At 43.8% G+C, this 17,073-nt stretch overlaps 2 protein-coding genes across 2 annotated transcripts; both read right to left on the bottom strand.

The window, feature by feature from the left end:
* Positions 1-1,233: 1,233 nt before the first annotated feature.
* Positions 1,234-5,263, bottom strand: cyp21a2 (cytochrome P450, family 21, subfamily A, polypeptide 2). Its single transcript, XM_076970572.1, has 12 exons — positions 5,092-5,263; positions 4,157-4,345; positions 3,933-4,022; positions 3,674-3,828; positions 3,490-3,585; positions 3,262-3,372; positions 3,095-3,181; positions 2,903-2,986; positions 2,560-2,673; positions 2,047-2,213; positions 1,849-1,952; positions 1,234-1,746 (listed from the first exon to the last, which is right to left on the bottom strand). Exons 1-12 carry the CDS (start codon positions 5,219-5,221, stop codon positions 1,502-1,504), a joined length of 1,572 nt encoding a protein of 523 aa, XP_076826687.1. The 5' UTR covers positions 5,222-5,263; the 3' UTR covers positions 1,234-1,501.
* Positions 5,264-6,035: 772 nt separating this feature from the next.
* On the bottom strand, positions 6,036-15,408 carry tnxba (tenascin XBa). Its single transcript, XM_076971355.1, has 15 exons — positions 15,212-15,408; positions 13,705-14,355; positions 13,377-13,580; positions 11,216-13,288; positions 10,833-10,955; positions 10,578-10,721; positions 10,360-10,479; positions 10,129-10,284; positions 9,140-9,264; positions 8,542-8,674; positions 8,294-8,445; positions 8,061-8,157; positions 7,785-7,946; positions 7,513-7,676; positions 6,036-6,717 (listed from the first exon to the last, which is right to left on the bottom strand). Exons 2-15 carry the CDS (start codon positions 14,219-14,221, stop codon positions 6,610-6,612), a joined length of 4,278 nt encoding a protein of 1,425 aa, XP_076827470.1. The 5' UTR covers positions 14,222-14,355; positions 15,212-15,408; the 3' UTR covers positions 6,036-6,609.
* Positions 15,409-17,073: the final 1,665 nt, after the last annotated feature.

Below are 17,073 nucleotides of genomic sequence, written 5' to 3'. Positions count from 1 at the left end.
AGCCAATCAGAAGTATGTGGGCGGTGGAGAAGTCTTCACTGAGCCACAAGAAGTCGAAGGCGCACAGGACGGGGCACAGGACATCACCCACCCATTCCAGATCTCTCCGAGCTGGGCTGAGAGCCGGGCCGGGGAGGGGTAGGACTGCTAGAGCAGATGAGCAAGCAATGAGGAAGAAACCCACTGATGGAGCTCTGTGGTCCTGCAACAGAGAGGGAGGCGAGATGACCAGCATGACATTATTAAAGCTAATCACTGCAACGGCAAGCAAAACAGGCCCTGTATAACTTGTGTTTATCTTAGAGTAAGAGAAGCTACTACAACTAGAATTGAGTGCATTTTACCTTGAATAGGTGAACAGCAGCGTGCAGAGAAAAGAGTGACTGGAGTACGTTTGCAGACACCGTGACTAATTCTTGCAATATGTCCATCAGTGCCCTAAAAATGAAGTGGCGGTTGTGTCAATGATAAACCAAACACACCGACGTTACACTCGACACTAGATTCACCAATCAGTTTACTTAGGCACATTACTCTTTAATACAGTAAAAAATTCAGCAATTATGTAAGCAGGTTTAAAAGGTTTGATGACTGTGACATCGTATTATTATTATTATTACTTTATCTACAGGTATTTGAAGGATGATTTATTGAAGCGTAACAAAAACAAGTAGAAAGAATGGCAAATGGTCCTCTAACTAGCTAACGCTAACAATAAGCAGGCTAGCCAACTCGTCCTTGATATTAGACTAACGATAGCGGCATTCAAAAAATGCGTTACATTCGCTAAATTAAGATAAACACAAACACTCATATCCACAACAACGAATATTTAGTTAGCTAGCTAACTGTCTAAACTTGTTAACTGATGCACGAGAGTACCAAACAATTCTTACTAACGTGTTAAACTAAGTTTCAATTTTGGCTTGGAGTCTTATTTGACGTTTGCAATTCTTGAAAAAAATGGATTTCTGGATTTATTCCTACATAAATTACTGATATGTTATTGACTTTTAACTTACCATCAGTCTGTAACTACGACTATCATTCTACGCTCTACGTACCGCTAGAATATCAAATCGCGCAGTGCTTAAATGTACATTGACATCTTGTGGCTGGGAGCAGTATCACACGTTTATTTATTTTTTCTTTGTAGCAACTGTCTCGGTATTCTACGTTTATATGACTGAAAAATTAAGAAACATAACAAGAAATAGCGTGCATATTTTTAATATTTTATTTATTTTATACATACAACAAAATTCAACATCATTTCTCCTTTGTGGACACAATAGTAACCCTTTGACACAGTAAAATCTTAATAATTGCAAAACAAACAAACAAACAAACTTTGAAGCTTTGCTAAGTACCAAAACAACAATTTCCTGTAAAAGGAGACAAAGTTCAAGCATGGATATGTGTTCAATAGAGCAAATGCTGTCGTTCATTCTAACCTCTGACCAATACACCCTCTGGCAACATCCTATTGCCACTATTGCCTTCACTTGGCTCTAGGACGGGCTATGACTCTGTAAGGGCGGGCCTTTAACACCACGCTGGCCACCCCACGCAGGTCAGGGAGAGGCTCCTCTTGGCTGGCTGGCATGAACTGGAAGTCTCGTAGCAGGTAGGCTGTGAACAAGAAGATCTCCATTTTGGCCACAGATTCCCCGATACACAGCCGTGCACCCCCTCCAAAAGGCATCAGGGCCCGGAGAGAACCCCCACCTCCCTCCAAAAAGCGCTCTGAAAGAAAGCAGATGCCCCATCAACGATACTGAACACGGGGCAATATCTTTCTCAGGGAATTCCAACTGGCATGGGATGGGCGATTAACCACCTCACTACCTGGTTTGAAGCTGTATGGATCACTCCAAACCTGTGGATCGTGATGGGCTCCAAATAAATTAGGGATAATCACCGCGTTCTTCGGGATGAAATAACCTGCAATGCTGCGAAGAAAGTGACACCTCACATGATCACCATGAGCAATGACTCGCTTGGAAGGCCAAACGTTTCACATCCGTCCGTTCTACCACAGACTACCTGCTGTCCCGCTTGGCCTTGTGCGGCACGGCTAGCGGAGCAACTGGCCTCAACCTCAGCACCTCGTTGATCACGGCACACAGATAGGGCAGCCTGTGTCTGTCACTGTAACGTGGGTCTTGCCCTTGCAACACGGTCCCCAGCTCCTCGTACACCCCAGCCTGGACCTGCAGAGCGGGAGGGGGGGGGGGGGGGGTGGACCAATGAAAACAGAGAGAAAGAGAGGGAAGCAGAAACAAAGGAACCGGGCTGGCAGGAGCAGGATGGAACTTTCAGCGTGCGCTCCGTGCTCGGGCGTTCGTGGATGTTTGTGGTTGGCTGCACTGAAAAGGCTTCTGATTGGCAGGGGGGGGGGGGGGGGGCGTGGTTAGAAGGTTCAAATGGATAGTGGAGTGGCTTTGTTGGCAGAAATTTGAAGCCGGAGCTACTCTGTTAACATTGGATGTGCAGTTGCCCGAGCACAACGTGAGCCTGTAAACGGTCAGCGCAGCTCGAGTGAGTTCCTCTCAGCACCTCTGGCCTGTGCAGGAGGAAGGCGACGGCCCAGCTGAGCCAGGCGGCTGCAGTCTCTGTTCCTCCAATGAGCAGGTCCACCGTAGTCATGTGCATACGGACAGCTGTCGGGGTCTGGCATCCAGAACCAGGAAAGACAGAGCAGATATATCAAAATAAAACCTGTTAAGAATGTATGCCTTTTCCACTACACCAAAACAGTCCATACAAGATCAGTTATTTGTATGTCTGAACAGTATGGTGACTTTACAGGTACAGTCAGATAATCATCAGAGGTTATTGTTGTGACTCAATGGTCTGGCTAGTTAATTGCTGTAGTTTGTTTAATTTTATAGCCACAAACCATCTTCTGTGCTGGTCCTTCTGGCGATTCAAGACACTGTAGAAGTGAAGCTGTGAGGACTCCACCTTCTCTACTGCGTCCTTCCTGTTGGAACGGCAGAGACAGGGCGTCAGGGCTTCATTTCACAGGCTGATAGAACCACCTGCTGGTTGCTTTACCCACAACACCCTCATATATGCACGCAGTTTGCACCTTAAACTCCTCCAGGTGGCTTCTGATGATCTCATCCCGTCTAGCCACCTCTTTCATGAGACGGGAAAAGGGAGGATTTGGCAACCACTGCATGGACAAAGGTGTGGATGAGAGAGTAAAAGCAGATGAGCTAAGGGGGAAGGTTGAGTGATTCAGTGCTTGGTTACCCTGAGCAGGGGGAAAGAGTCGAGGGCCGAGATCCAGGGTGAGCCCCACAGAGCCACGATCTCGTTCAGACAGCCGTGTAGCTCCTGCAGCTCCGCCGAACTCTTGTCATACTAGCAGAGAAAGAGAGAGGCGGGTGGAGAAGTGTAAAACACCGTCACACGGGCCGTCACTCCCTCTGACGTAAAAGTGTCGATCGACATGCAGACGCGCAGACGAGCGCCACTAACGGATTTCCCGAAGGCCAGCGTGGTGATGACGTTGCTAGCCGCTACGGTGAAGTCTTCAGAAAGATCCACTGCTTTCTCATTGTAGTTCAGCAACACCTGTCAGAGACCGAAAAAAAAACAGTTTGGCTGTGTTTATACAGTCAAATCACATTAGTGGGTCCGAATCTGATTTGCGTGTGTTTACCTTCTTGAGATGTAGTGCTTGTTTTTCTATAACAGAATGAAGGGAATCTGCAGTACAGCGCTGCAAAGCACTATGGACCAGGCGCCGATGGGCCTTCCAGTCCTCACTGTAGTCACCTAGAGAGATAGACAGGCCTCCAGCCGACACCTTATCACCTGGTAGGGACAAGTTGGTGGTGTACACAATGGAAGGGAAGAATTCACTTAGCAGTAGTGACAGCATTAGCTGTCCATGTGACCAGTGACAGGAGCAACATTACCAGTGTATGAATGAGGTCTTCCTGCAAAATCTGACCATTTTTTGACCAGGGCTTCACGAATGATCTCACTGCTGCTCAGAATCACCATGGCTGTATGGTAGATAAATATAATGGTGTGTTGTGACTGGAACATTTTTACATTTCAGTTATTGATTCCTATGGTGAGATGCAAGTGTTTAAGGATTAGAATTTGATATGAAGTTGAGAAAATCTGAGGAGTTAACTGGTGTTGCCGCAGTAGAGGCGGTAGATGTTTCCATAGCGGCGTGCCAGTGCCGTCAGGTGCAGAGGGAGGTGATCTCGGGTCAGCTCGAACATGTTCCCCAGGAGGGGGAGAGATGGAGGTCCAGGGAGAGAGGGGGAGACACAGAACGGGAACAGCTGAGAGAGGGAAGGAGGTTTGGGAAGGAGAGCTACACAAATGGGAAGAGAGAAAGCTTATTTCACGGACATAAGAGGCAGTTGTGGTCAGACCTGTACAATTGACAAACTGACGCTAAGTGTGATCTAATGCAGAGCGTCTAAGGCCTGGTGTTTCAGTGTCTTCTGCCTCCTAACACCAACGTCCCTCGTCAGCTAATTAACATGTTTACACGGGGTGTATTAGATAATGAGGAGCAGTTGATCATGGAGGAGGAGCAGGGAGGTTCCTGAAGTGGGGAACAGTGGGTTCATGTACAACTCCCTGTAGCACTGATGGAAAAAATACTAATTAATAAAAAAAAAAAGTCAGAATTTTGGGGAATGACAATAGTCTTTATTTAATAGTCTCTGGATATTGCATTGTATAATTTCAATTTTTATTCATTTGATGAGTGCCTGGAATCATCGGCGCAGATGTAAATTCTGAAGTGAGGGGGACCAAGCTGTACAATATATACGTTTATGCTTGTAGATGCTAGATTTCGGATGGGGTCAATATAAATCTGGAGGGGACATGTCCCCCCCGTCCCCAGTGCCATCTGCGCCCCTGCCTGGAATCATACCACAATCACTAATAAAGAAACCTTGCCTATGTAAAAACTTAGACACAATAAGTTTGGAGACTCTTCACATTCATTACTGTGGGTACCATTATGTTCCTCCCAATAACTGATCCAAGTGGTCAGCAAAATATGAAGTAACGGCCTGCCAAAATTTAACCAAGAGATGTCCTTACCTTTGGATTGGCTGTTTGTCTTGCCGTCCGTACTGGTTTGTCTGTAACATTTCCCCAAAAGATGGATGACGAGCATCCACAGTAATAGTAGCAGTGCTGCTCCCACTACGCACAACACCGCTCCATCCATCGCCTCAGAGGGTGTGGTGTAGCGTCTACACCCTAATCCTGCCCTGCGCTTTTATCGTCTCCCCCTCTGCCTATCTTCCACTCTGTGTTTTCAATCCGTCCCTTCAATGTCACACCGAGGATGGGTAAATATTGATTTGACCTTCATCTCAATGCCAGACAAAACAAGAGGAACGAAGAGCTCACGGTGTTTTGATTGTGGATTGATTCAGAGAATGTAGAATTACTGCTGTACTACTTTAGGCCACAGTAGTAGCCTAAGGCTGTACACTGGGTTACTGTGCACATAATTTAACATTACATAACATAACTTTAATAGCTGAACTTCATCCTGACATATTACCCCTAGATTTGGCCAAAAATAAACTATTCATTTCTAATAATTCAGTGATTTACCATATATAATAAATACGGTAAAACATAGATTTAAGTCTGTAAAGTTAAACAAAGAGATACAGTGTAAATGTCAGTGGAGTCGTTTTCATTGCCAAACCAAAGTACAGACCACTATCCAGAAATGGATTAATTGTTGAACCAGGTCAAACTGGCATGCCCACAAAATTGCTATGGAAAAGCACTTGTTGAGTTACTGAATCTAATACATAGATCTTCTGTGGGAATTACAGCCCTGCCTTCAGTGCTGTTACATGCTGTAATCTTTATATACAGCCATCAACATTTTCAGTATTCTATGTGGAAATCGTGGCTACTATTATACAAGAATATATTGGTAGTAGAATTCTGATAGTAGCCCAGATATTCTAAAACAATGAAGCAAACAAACACCTTGTCATTTCTGGCCTTTATTAGGCATATCTGCAGACGTCACATGTAAAAACGAAACACATTCATAGAGCAACTCTGTCACGGTAAACACAAGAACAGAAGTTTAAAAGAGGCCTTTGGTCTGAAACCTTCACATCCCACAGAATGTAACAGTGCATTCATTTCAGTAGCGCTTAGATTCAGGAACAATTGGACAACAAGCCCTGCGAATGTTTAGCTAGCACAGAGACTTTGCCATACAGTTGAAAACATTTTAAAAGCCTTGAGGGAGACAAGCCCATTCATAAGCAAATATTTAATATTTTTGCAGATGTGATGACTTAAAAAGTGGTACACAGTATATCTTGAATACATAGCTGGTTGGGACAAAAAGATAATGTGAAAATTGAATATAAGAATGATATTTGTTATTCATCGGGGGTATAAATTTTAAGCAAATTTAACCTTGTACAACTGATATCAAATGGGACAGATGCATTGTTTGCCTTAGTCAAATGCTTGATATATGTGGGTGAGCTATGTACAGTGCTGGTGTGGGCGGTGGCTGAGCGTGGGTGTTGTACAGTGTACTGTCAGGGAGCAACCCCCTGCAGGCAGGCTGCTCTAGCCCTGGATTGGCGGCACGGTGGTTCTCAGTGAGGCAGGCCGCACTTTCATCTCAGCGAACGGTAGCGAGTTGTCTTTGCCCTTCCAATCGATCCACACCACCCCCTGACAAACAGAGTATGTAACAGAGATGAGGTCAATAATGTATGCTGAGAACACACACAATAAACAGAGTATGTAACAGAGATGAGGTCAATAATGTATGCTGAGAACACACACACAATAAACAGAGTATGTAACAGAGATGAGGTCAATAATGTATGCTGAGAACACACACAATAAACAGAGTATGTAACAGAGATGAGGTCAATAATGTATGCTGAGAACACACACACAATAAACAGAGTATGTAACAGAGATGAGGTCAATAATGTATGCTGAGAACACACACACAATAAACAGAGTATGTAACAGAGATGAGGTCAATAATGTATGCTGAGAACACACACACAATAAACAGAGTATGTAACAGAGATGAGGTCAATAATGTATGCTGAGAACACACACACAATAAACAGAGTATGTAACAGAGATGAGGTCAATAATGTATGCTGAGAACACACACACAATAAACAGAGTATGTAACAGAGATGAGGTCAATAATGTATGCTGAGAACACACACACAATAAACAGAGTATGTAACAGAGATGAGGTCAATAATGTATGCTGAGAGGACTTCGCGAATTCAGACACCTGCGGCCTTAAGGCCTTTGTCATAGTTTATCATAACTGTAAGGAGGTGATGAGATGTGAGGTTTAAAATGAGCATTGCCCTTTGTGTGTACATGTTTGTCCTTGCGTGTATATTGTTTGTTCAGCATTATATGAAATTAATATGAATGTAGGATAAGATACTCTTCTAAAAGTCACGGATACTGATCTAGTACTGGATCTCATACCTGGTTCTCAGAGAATGTGGCGTAACGGCCGTTGAGATTGGCTTTGTAACAGTTCTTATACCACCAGCCTCCCATATAGGCCTTGGCACAGTGGATACCGAGGGGACTGGGGTCTTTGTCCTTGGTAGAGAACGGACGACCGTTGTGGTACCTCATGGAGTCTCCTGCAAACAGACAGAGACAGATACAGAGAGACAAAGTGTTGTTGTTCATGTAGGGATTACATCGTGTGGCCTCTCTCTGAGGATGGCCATTGTCTGCCCGCTTCTCACCAGCAGTGCCAGAGTATCCCGATAGTTCAATGGCGTAATGATTTGCCTCAGATCCCACAGTGAAGCTGGAGTAGTGAGCGTAGACGGTGTCGTTTCCTGAATGCAGGTCAATGCGCAGGCTCATTGAGGCCAGCCTCGTTAGGGTGTGCAGGAGATCGTTCCCTGTAAGGGGAGGAGTACGGAGAGAAGGAGGAGAGATGATGCTGCGACATGGGCGTGGCACTGGATACCTTCAAAAACCCTGTGCACCTTGGCCGCTACTACAGAAAATCTTACCGAGCCAGAATTCGGCACTCAGTTGACCAAACCCTTTGCTGTAATCTTTCCAACCTCTAAAGAAGTCAGTGGATCCATCCTTTCTTCTCTGAAACACCTAGCAAAAACGCGTGGACATGGGCACGTGTGTGAAAAGGGCAGCCAATCACAGTGAGCTCAGTAAAGAAGACGAGACTATTCTTATGCAGTCTCTGAACTTGCGAAAATCATATTGGACCAAAGGTGGTGCCTACTGTCCAGCCTCCGCCGTCTGTCTCCATGTCACAGTAGACCCACACTGGCTCGCCGTCGGCCCCCTCTGGGTAGATCTCGGCCTCCCCGGATTCTCTCACCCCGTTCAGCCGCACCTGGGAGCAGTCTGTTGGGTGTGGGTATGACAGTCGGGCTAGGGAAAGGGAAGGCATGAACCCGGCTGAGTTAGACGGACCAGACATTCAAAAGTCAACATTCGTGAGAAGGATTGAAAGGATGATCCTCTAACCGGTGGTGAATGTGGTGGACAGCAGGCTGATATACTGCCCTTCACTCTCTCCATCTACTCTCACGGTGTAGTTAGAAAATGGTATCAGCCCGGTCAGCTGATATTGGGTCACGCTTGGATTCAGGATCACTTCCTGTTTATGCAAGAAGGAAGCACTGTAACTTGGTTGATTCCACTTGAGATTGTAAAAGTTCTCTAATTTCTAATAATTTTCTGTGAAGTTCGTAGGAATATAATAAGCACAGCCCAAGAAGTTCTCAGTTATGGCTAGGGGATGTTAAGATGTGCTGACTAGGCAAATTTAATAATTAAGTGTAGTATGTGTGCTGTAGTTAGGTAAGGTATATAAAAAAGAAACTTCACAAATGACATCTGATAACAATGGGTCTTTTGACAGTTCCTAGGGATAATTTGATTTGCATCATTTTGTTTTTGAGAACTATATAAAAATGTTAATTTACCTAGCACAGTGCTTAGCCTATGGTAAAGTCCCTTCAGGAGTATTAAGAATCAGAAAGGCAACAATGCTAACTTTGCCCCCAGTGTGCAAGCTAGGCAATGATAATGCTTCTACATGTAAAATCTATATTATATTCACCTTAATCTCCTCTCCTAGCTGGTATGTAAGCCTGTAGCTTCTGAAAACCAGATGAGGGGCCTTCCATGAAATCACAGCTGAACTGAATGTGACTTCACTGGGTGTCACTGTCTGAAGCGTTACTCCTGAGAAATAAGAAGAAACATGAAAAACTCATGGTACCATAAATGAACTGAAAGCTCCTCTCAGTTAAATCTTTATTCGTGTAACACCAAAACCAGGAATAGGATGTAATTATATTTTATTACAACAACAACAAATAAAAACAAGGAAAACCAGGAAACAGTACAAAAACAGTAAATTCAATAAACAACAGAAGTCCACGGTATGAAACAGAAACGCAGCTCAAGATCTCAGGGAGAACACAGCCCAGAATCGGTGAGGAGAAGCTAAGACCCTGCTGATTGAGAGAATATGAAACAGGTGTGTGGGAGTCTGCACGGAGAAGGTCAGGAAAACCCTGTGTGGATAAGTCCTTCCTGAAGGAGGGGGTATGGCCATGACAGCCCATTTATTTATATAGCTGTTCTCTCTTATGAGTCGGACACCTTAAAGTGCTTCACAAAGAAAAGAATAAAATAAACAGCACTGCTCACACCTTTGTTTGTGATTTGGCTTTGGTGGATATTTTTACATTTGAAGAGATCGAATATGAGTAAAATGTGGACAAAATATAAAATCATACATAATTTTTTTGGGAATGCTAAAAGTATACTATAGAAATATACCTGCAGCGTAGCTTCATTTGCTGCATTTCACTGCCCAACTGGATACTATTGGCAGGGCATTATTCAAAGCCGTGTCACAATACCGATAGATGATATGCAAATTGGCTAACAACATGAACGTCAGGACAAGAAGGTAGCAAAGAAGTGCATCAGATGCTCCATCATGTGACTCTTTAGTGAGTCGATGAGGAGTTTGTCTACATACACTCTTGTGTGCACAGTTAAAGTGGTAATCTATGCTCAGAGCTGCTCATCATTTACCACTCGCTGTCGTGAAGCTTGTGGAGACAGAGCTACTCTGGAGACTGTTGATTTGGCTCCTGATTTTCACGGTGTAGACAGTAGATCTGTGAAGGCCTCTGAGCTGGTGCTCCACTGAACTGCCAGACAGCATCACGGTCACCGTCACATTAGGAGCTACGGGAAAAGGACACGGAGTTAGACGAGGAACGCAAGGGTTAGAGACGAAGAGAGTGCCAATGGACTGCTTACATTTTGAAGACCCGTAAGTGAGAATGTAATGGTCAACTTTAGCTTGCGCAGGCTTCCATAACAGTAGTGCTTTAGTGTCAGTCACATTCACTGCCTGGACATCAGTGGGAGAGAAGGGTACTACAGAAGACAGACGTTGAAAGGTCAAGAGAATTGACTCACTTATATCACATTTAAACTGCTGTACATTGTCTGTTACTTTTTAATGTAACACAAACCTGTAGTAACGGAGGCAGTAATCGGCTCGCTCTCGGTTCTTTCCAGAATAGACCTCACGCTAATGTCATAGGTGGAGCCAGCAGACAGCTTGGAAATGAGAACGTGAGACAGCTGTGAATCAACAGACATGGAGCCAGTCTCTCCTGAAAGAAATACAAAGCAAACGTCATTTCTCTTTGTAATTTAGCAAGGTGACCAGTTAAATTTAGCAGGTAAAACAGGCTATAGATGCAGATCATAGCTCTTTATAGTACCATTTGCAGAGTTGGTGTATGTGACCATAAAGTCTGATACTTTGCTTTTAGGCTTGGTCCATGACACAGAGAGGGAGGTTTGTGTAATATTGCTGAACAGAAGATCTGTGGGTGGCTCAGGACCTGCATGAAGAAACATGAAGAAATACTTATATATCAGTCGAGAGATATGCAGTTATATTTGAGGGTGGTGATTTGAAAATGGTACGCCTTGTTCTAGTTTAAACAAGCAAGCAATCTAAATAAAAGTTTAGATTTCATTATTTTGTTTGTATTCTCTAATTTTGTTTAGACAATGATGCAGTGCTGAGTCAGACAAGAAATATTAACTACCCTGATGTAGGAAGGTTAAAAACAATACTTTAAAGTGAAAGTGTGCATACCTGTGGATACAAAGAGATAGTGAACTTTGGATCTTAAGCCTGGTCCAGAGCTGACCACAGAAACAGAGTATCGTGTCTGAGCTTGAAGGTTCCTGAACTGATAGGAGCGAGTAGAGCCTGCAAGAACCTTGGAGACCTTCTTCGAACTCCTGTCAGTTTTATGGACATTGTCTGAGGTTCTATTTGAACTATGTAACTCAACCTCAATTCCAGCAGTAGTTTCTTCACCATCAGCTTCCTCCACATCAACTTCATCCTTACTTCCCGAAGGAACTTCCCTTATTGTCACTGTGAATGTCTTGAACGCTCCTTGAGGGGCTTCCCATGTTATAACAAATCCAGTGGCAGTTATGTTATGAGCTTCAACTGGTCCGATGCTGATGAATTTTGTGGTTCTGTTGATGTGAGACTGAGTGCTTGTTAATTTTTCCTCACTGTACACATTTTTCTTTATGGACTCTCTCAGGTCGGTTGTCGTATTGCTGTGGACTAGCTTCTTATCTGTTTCAGTAGACACTGTTGTTTCTTTAACTGCATCTGTCGCGTCACCCTGGGCCAGACCTTTGTCTTTTTGTTCAGAAATTGTAATGGCATTTACATGGAGATTTATCTTTCTCTTTCCAGGTGCTTCTTCTTTAAGAACTGTAATGTTGCCCTGATGTGCTTTTTTACCTTTTTCAATTGAAGCAGTTACATTTACATGTTTTTCTACCTTTTTCTTTCCATCTGCTACTTCTTTAAGAAGCGTTGTCTCATCACCTGGTAATAGCTTCTTTTCTTTTGCACTGACAGCTGTTATATTGAGTCTCATGTCAACCTTCTTCTTCCCAGATTCTCCTCCTTTAAGAACCGTGGCTGTGCCATGAGGCAACTTCTTGATCTTTTCGGGAGAGGCAGTTATATTCACATTCTTTCCCACCGTTTTCTTTCCAGACGTGACTTCTTTTTCTTTCACAGACGTTGTCTCGGAGCTTGGCAGTAATGCCTTCTCATTGGAAGTTGTTATATTGTCCTTTCTTTTCCCAGATGTTCCTTCTTTAGGAAGTGTCACAGTTCCCTGTTGTTGTCTCTTTTCTTTTTCAGTGGATGCAGTTACATTTGTTTGTTTGTCTTTCTTCGTTCCAAACGCCACTTCCTTCAGAGCCTTCGTCTCATTGCTGTACAGGCGCTCCTTTGATTTGCTGTAAGACGTTGTAAAATTTGCACGACTCTCTATCTTCTTCTCAACTGCTCCACCTTTAGGTGCTGAGGTCACATTACCATGGAGCAGCTCTTTTTCAACAAGAGTCGTTGCATTTAAATGAAGGTCTACTTTCTTCTTTCTGGTTGATCCGTCTTTAGCCAATGTGATGTTACCCTGGAAATGTTGTTTCTTATCCTTTTCACTGGAAGTTGTAACATTTACGAATTTCTCTGTCTTTTGCTTTCCGGATGCTCCTCCTTTAATTGCTATTGTACCATTAGCTTGGAGCTTTCTCTTGTCGTTTACTGCAGAGGTCACATTGACGTGAGATTGTTTTCCCTTCCCAGTGCTGGTTTGAACAGTTGCATTTGATGATTCTTTGGTGCCCTTTGACAGACTGACTAAAACTTTTGAAGTTGCATTAGATTTTTTACTGGTGCTTTGAGTTACTTTCTGGATCACGGACTCTTGTTTCACAAGTTTTTCCATGGGTTCAGCTTTAGAACTTCCTTTTGACTTGATATGAGTTTGTAATGGTTTCTCTGACCCCAGTGCTTGTGTTGTTTTGCCTCTTGTTACTTGCTCTTGAAGCCCGGCCCCTTCGTGGTTCAGCAGAACTGGGCTCAATGGCGTCTCCTTCTTGGTCCGCGTATCGTTGCTTTGGTCTTTAGTGATGCTGGTTTTAACTGCTGGCTTGCTTGCACTGGGCTTTCCTGCTGTCTTGTCTTTTTTATCTTTCGTTGGCTCTTTCTCATCCACTTTCTTCAGAAATATTGTCTGTTCTGCTTTGGTCTTTTTCCCAGAAGGCATGTCTTGCTTGGCAGTGCTGCTCACAGAAGAGACCTTCACAGGGAGAGTTCCTACAGTCACCTTGGTTTTCTTGTCAGCCTCTGTTTAAAAAATGGGAAAATATATGAAGCATGAGGAATGTATTATGACCTACATGACATAGTCCTGCTAGTCCATTGTGTATCTCACCTTTGCTGCAGTCCAGGCCTGTGAAACCAGTCTGACACACACATTTCCCATTCACACACATTCCTTTCTTGCTGCAGTTAGAGGGACATGATGTTCCACTGCAGTCTGGACCACTGAATCCATGGTGGCACACACACTTTCCCCCCTCACACTTGCCCCGGTTGCTACATTCATTTGGGCAGCGTTCGTCCGAGCAGAGAATGCCTGTGGACATAGGTAGGCAATGTGTGATTTGAATTCTTACCAGTTCAGGCCTTCAGTGCCAGGTGGCTGTCTGCTACTCTTTAACTGTCTGTTAAGATATGTTGGATAATGAACGTGTACTTACATTTCTTCTTCAGGGAGGACACTTCCTTCTCGAGGAGCTCTACTCGCCCCTTCAGTGCGGTCATCTCTGACTCGCAGCCCCCTGTGCAAGCACCGGGCAGCACACTGATGTGGTGCGTCATCACCAGCGGCGAGCCGGGCTTCACGCTCAGCTCCGTCTCCCGCACTCTGGTCGCGTTGACCGGGTCTTTCTTCGGCACCTTCTGGGAGCAGCCCTCACTGATGATGACCGTGATGGGTGAAGCTGAGGGAGGCTCGTCTTTGGAGGCCTTCGTAGCGGTAGCGCTAACGGCAGACTTGGCGGTAGAGGACAGTGTTTGGCTGACATTGCTGACTTTAGAGACGCCTGGAGACTTCTGGGGCTTCGTTTTGACGCTCAGTAGCGAGGTCAGCGGCTTTGGGACGTTGAGGTTGGTAGCATGAGGTGTCGGCTTAGTGGAGTTTTTCCTCTCACTAATGGAGGCTTGAAGAGAAGGAAGAGGGGTGAGCAGGAAGAGGAAGGCCAGGGAGATGAGCATGGCGAGCTGCTTCCAGAAGAGCCCTGACTGATTTCACACGGGAGAGGATTCACTCCAACGTTAAAGATTTAGGCAGACGCAGAGACAAATTTGCCAGTACTGTTTGTAGTCGCTGACGGCAAAACATGGATTTCCTGAAATCGAGAACAAGAATGAACTGGATGAGGTTCCTTAAAACACATGTCAAGGCACACAGCACTTGTGTTGAATGTGTTGACTTGCATGTACTCGTCATCCCATATAGCTGGGATACTATAAGGCAAGACATTCGAGTGCTTGTGTAGTGCTAATGAATTTGAACTTTCAAATTTCAAATCATGTAGAATACACAGACCAAGCTAAGAAAGAAGTCTATCATACCAGACGTGGAATGTGTACAGAAGACAAGAAATCCCCTAAAACTCTATAGCTCTTTATCAGCAGAGGGACTCTACTACACTAACAGAGCTGTACTGTGCACTGAAGCTAGGAAGCACTGTAATGTCTTTGACTTGACTCTTACATAATCTTTGCTTAGCTAAACGACATGCTGCCAAACCAACTTTTAGTTGAAAATACATAACTTCCAAAATTTAAACAAATAAAAGAAAGAGAGAGAGAAAGAGAGAGAGAGAGAGAGAGAGAGAGAGAGGGAGGGAGAGCGAGAGCGCACTGGCAAGCTACAAAAAAATCTACTTGGATAATAACCCCAACTCTCCATGCTGACCACTTAAACTCTTCCCATGAAGGAGGCAGTGTGTGTTTAATGTTTTGGACAGAGAGACTGAATTCTGTAAATGTCTGAAATGAATGACATTTACTCCAACAACTGCACGGATTAATGAATCAATCTGTTAATTCATTCATAAACTTACATTTTAATTTTAATGTATTAAGAAAACAATATTATTTAACAATCCTAGGCGTATGTATTCAACAAAAACTATGACACTTAATGACCTGAAACCTAAAAAGCTTTGTAATGAGAAGAATGTTAAAATGGGGACTTACTTGGACCTGGGCTTGGACCTTGTTCTGTTCTCCACGTCTGTCCGGCTCCCTCCACAGGTTATGAGACCTTCCAGCGGACTGAGAGTGTGAGATGGGGCAGAGGGGCACCTCTAGGGAGGAGGGGGGCAAACCAGGCTACTTGGGCTTAAATGTGGGTCCAGGCTCCCCGCCTCTCTGATTTACAGTAAGCGCATAAATCGTTCTTGACGAACAACTTTAAGGTTTTGTTTTACCTGAAGTGAGGCAGCTGTGTTTAAACACTCCTATTTATGGGCTATGTGTCATGAGTCAAGTCACATATCAAGTCACACGTCTGTTTATTTAACACAACTTTTTTGGAGTGGACTTTTACAAAAAACACGTTTAATAAAAACATGCTTATGGTGAACACGTGTTATATGTCATTCTCAGTGCAAGCATGTCATGCATTCATTACTAAAGCTATAAAGCACATTAAAACACTTCCCTATCCAGCCATTTGTTGATAACATCCCTAATGTAAAGAGGTTAAACTGATTCTCTGGTGTTTTTTATGAGAATATTTTTCACACTTATGAAGTGGGAGAATCATGGGTCAAGCATGCACCAAGCATGCAAACGTACATGCAAATACACCCATAGCCATTTATGCAGGAGATGCACACTCCTGTGTGGACAACAACAGCTATTATTATTTTATTATTATTTACACAAACTACAGCCTTTAAAAATCCAGTCTTATAAAAATGTATTACCAATGAATGTCTCTTGGGGGTAATATGTATGACATATCCAGTAGTTTTCCTCTCCATAGGGATAGAGTATGAACATCCTCTCCCACTGAATATAAAGAAGGCCTGTCACTGGCTACCTATGATGGGTGGTCTGATCTCAGTGCCACTCCCACCTGGGCTTACTTCACAGGACGCTACATCAGGGCCCACACGGCTCCCTGAGACCACCCTCCTGCATCTGACCTGACCTTGGCCTTCTGCAGTTGGGCTCGTGCCAGAATCTGAGCAGACATGGTTGCGTGCAAATCTGGTTGTAGAATGACAGGATTTCTAGATCAATTTCTAGACCAATGTCAGGAAAAAGTCTGAATTTGACTGACGAGACTGGGTCTATTTTACATACAATGCAAAAGTGTATCAGTAAAGCCTTGTAATAATAAGAACTTGACATCTATAGATGACTAGTCATTAATGCCTTATATGGACTCATTCATTCTGAAGCTATTCTGAACCATAAAAGAAGCTTTGAGTCCCAACTACAGTAATGGCTTCATTAACTTCCCTAATTTCCTCTGCTACAAAACAAAACAATTGACAAAAAGGTCCATTGTTTTAAAAATGTTTATTCAGTTTTAGTCATTTTAATTTCTAAAAATACCAAATAGGTTAATAAAAAAATGCAATCAGAAGTGAAATACTTTAATGAAAGTTGTAGAACTAGAGTTCACGTATGACCATCTTCTAACCAGCTACAAACGCAGTGTAGGCACACAGAGTCTGAGATATGCTGATGGTGACATTTTTCAGGGCTCATTTGTAGGATATGGAGCTGTAAAAAAAAAAATCCTCTCTTCTCTGCAAATGAAAATATATGCGTCAAAACATTCATATATATTTGTTCAGCTTCAACCTTTATTGGTGCAAACGTAAGGAGAAGTGTAACAGCGATGGGACGGACAAGGCCGCCATTGACGCGGCCCTGACAGAAGTGACGGCTGGTGCTTACACTGCGGCAGCCTTCGGGGATTAAAATAATATCGGCGTATAAAGCTTGGGCTTGTTCCCGTGCCCTTCTCCTCTCTGCCTCCTCTCTCCACCCCCCGCGACTCCACCCGTGGCCTCCTTCTCCCTGCTCGTCCGGTCCCCGCC

The sequence above is a fragment of the Brachyhypopomus gauderio genome, chromosome 13 (genome assembly GCF_052324685.1).
Source record: "Brachyhypopomus gauderio isolate BG-103 chromosome 13, BGAUD_0.2, whole genome shotgun sequence".
Taxonomy (NCBI): Eukaryota; Metazoa; Chordata; class Actinopteri; order Gymnotiformes; family Hypopomidae; genus Brachyhypopomus; species Brachyhypopomus gauderio.
This window is presented reverse-complemented; position numbering and strand designations above follow the sequence as displayed.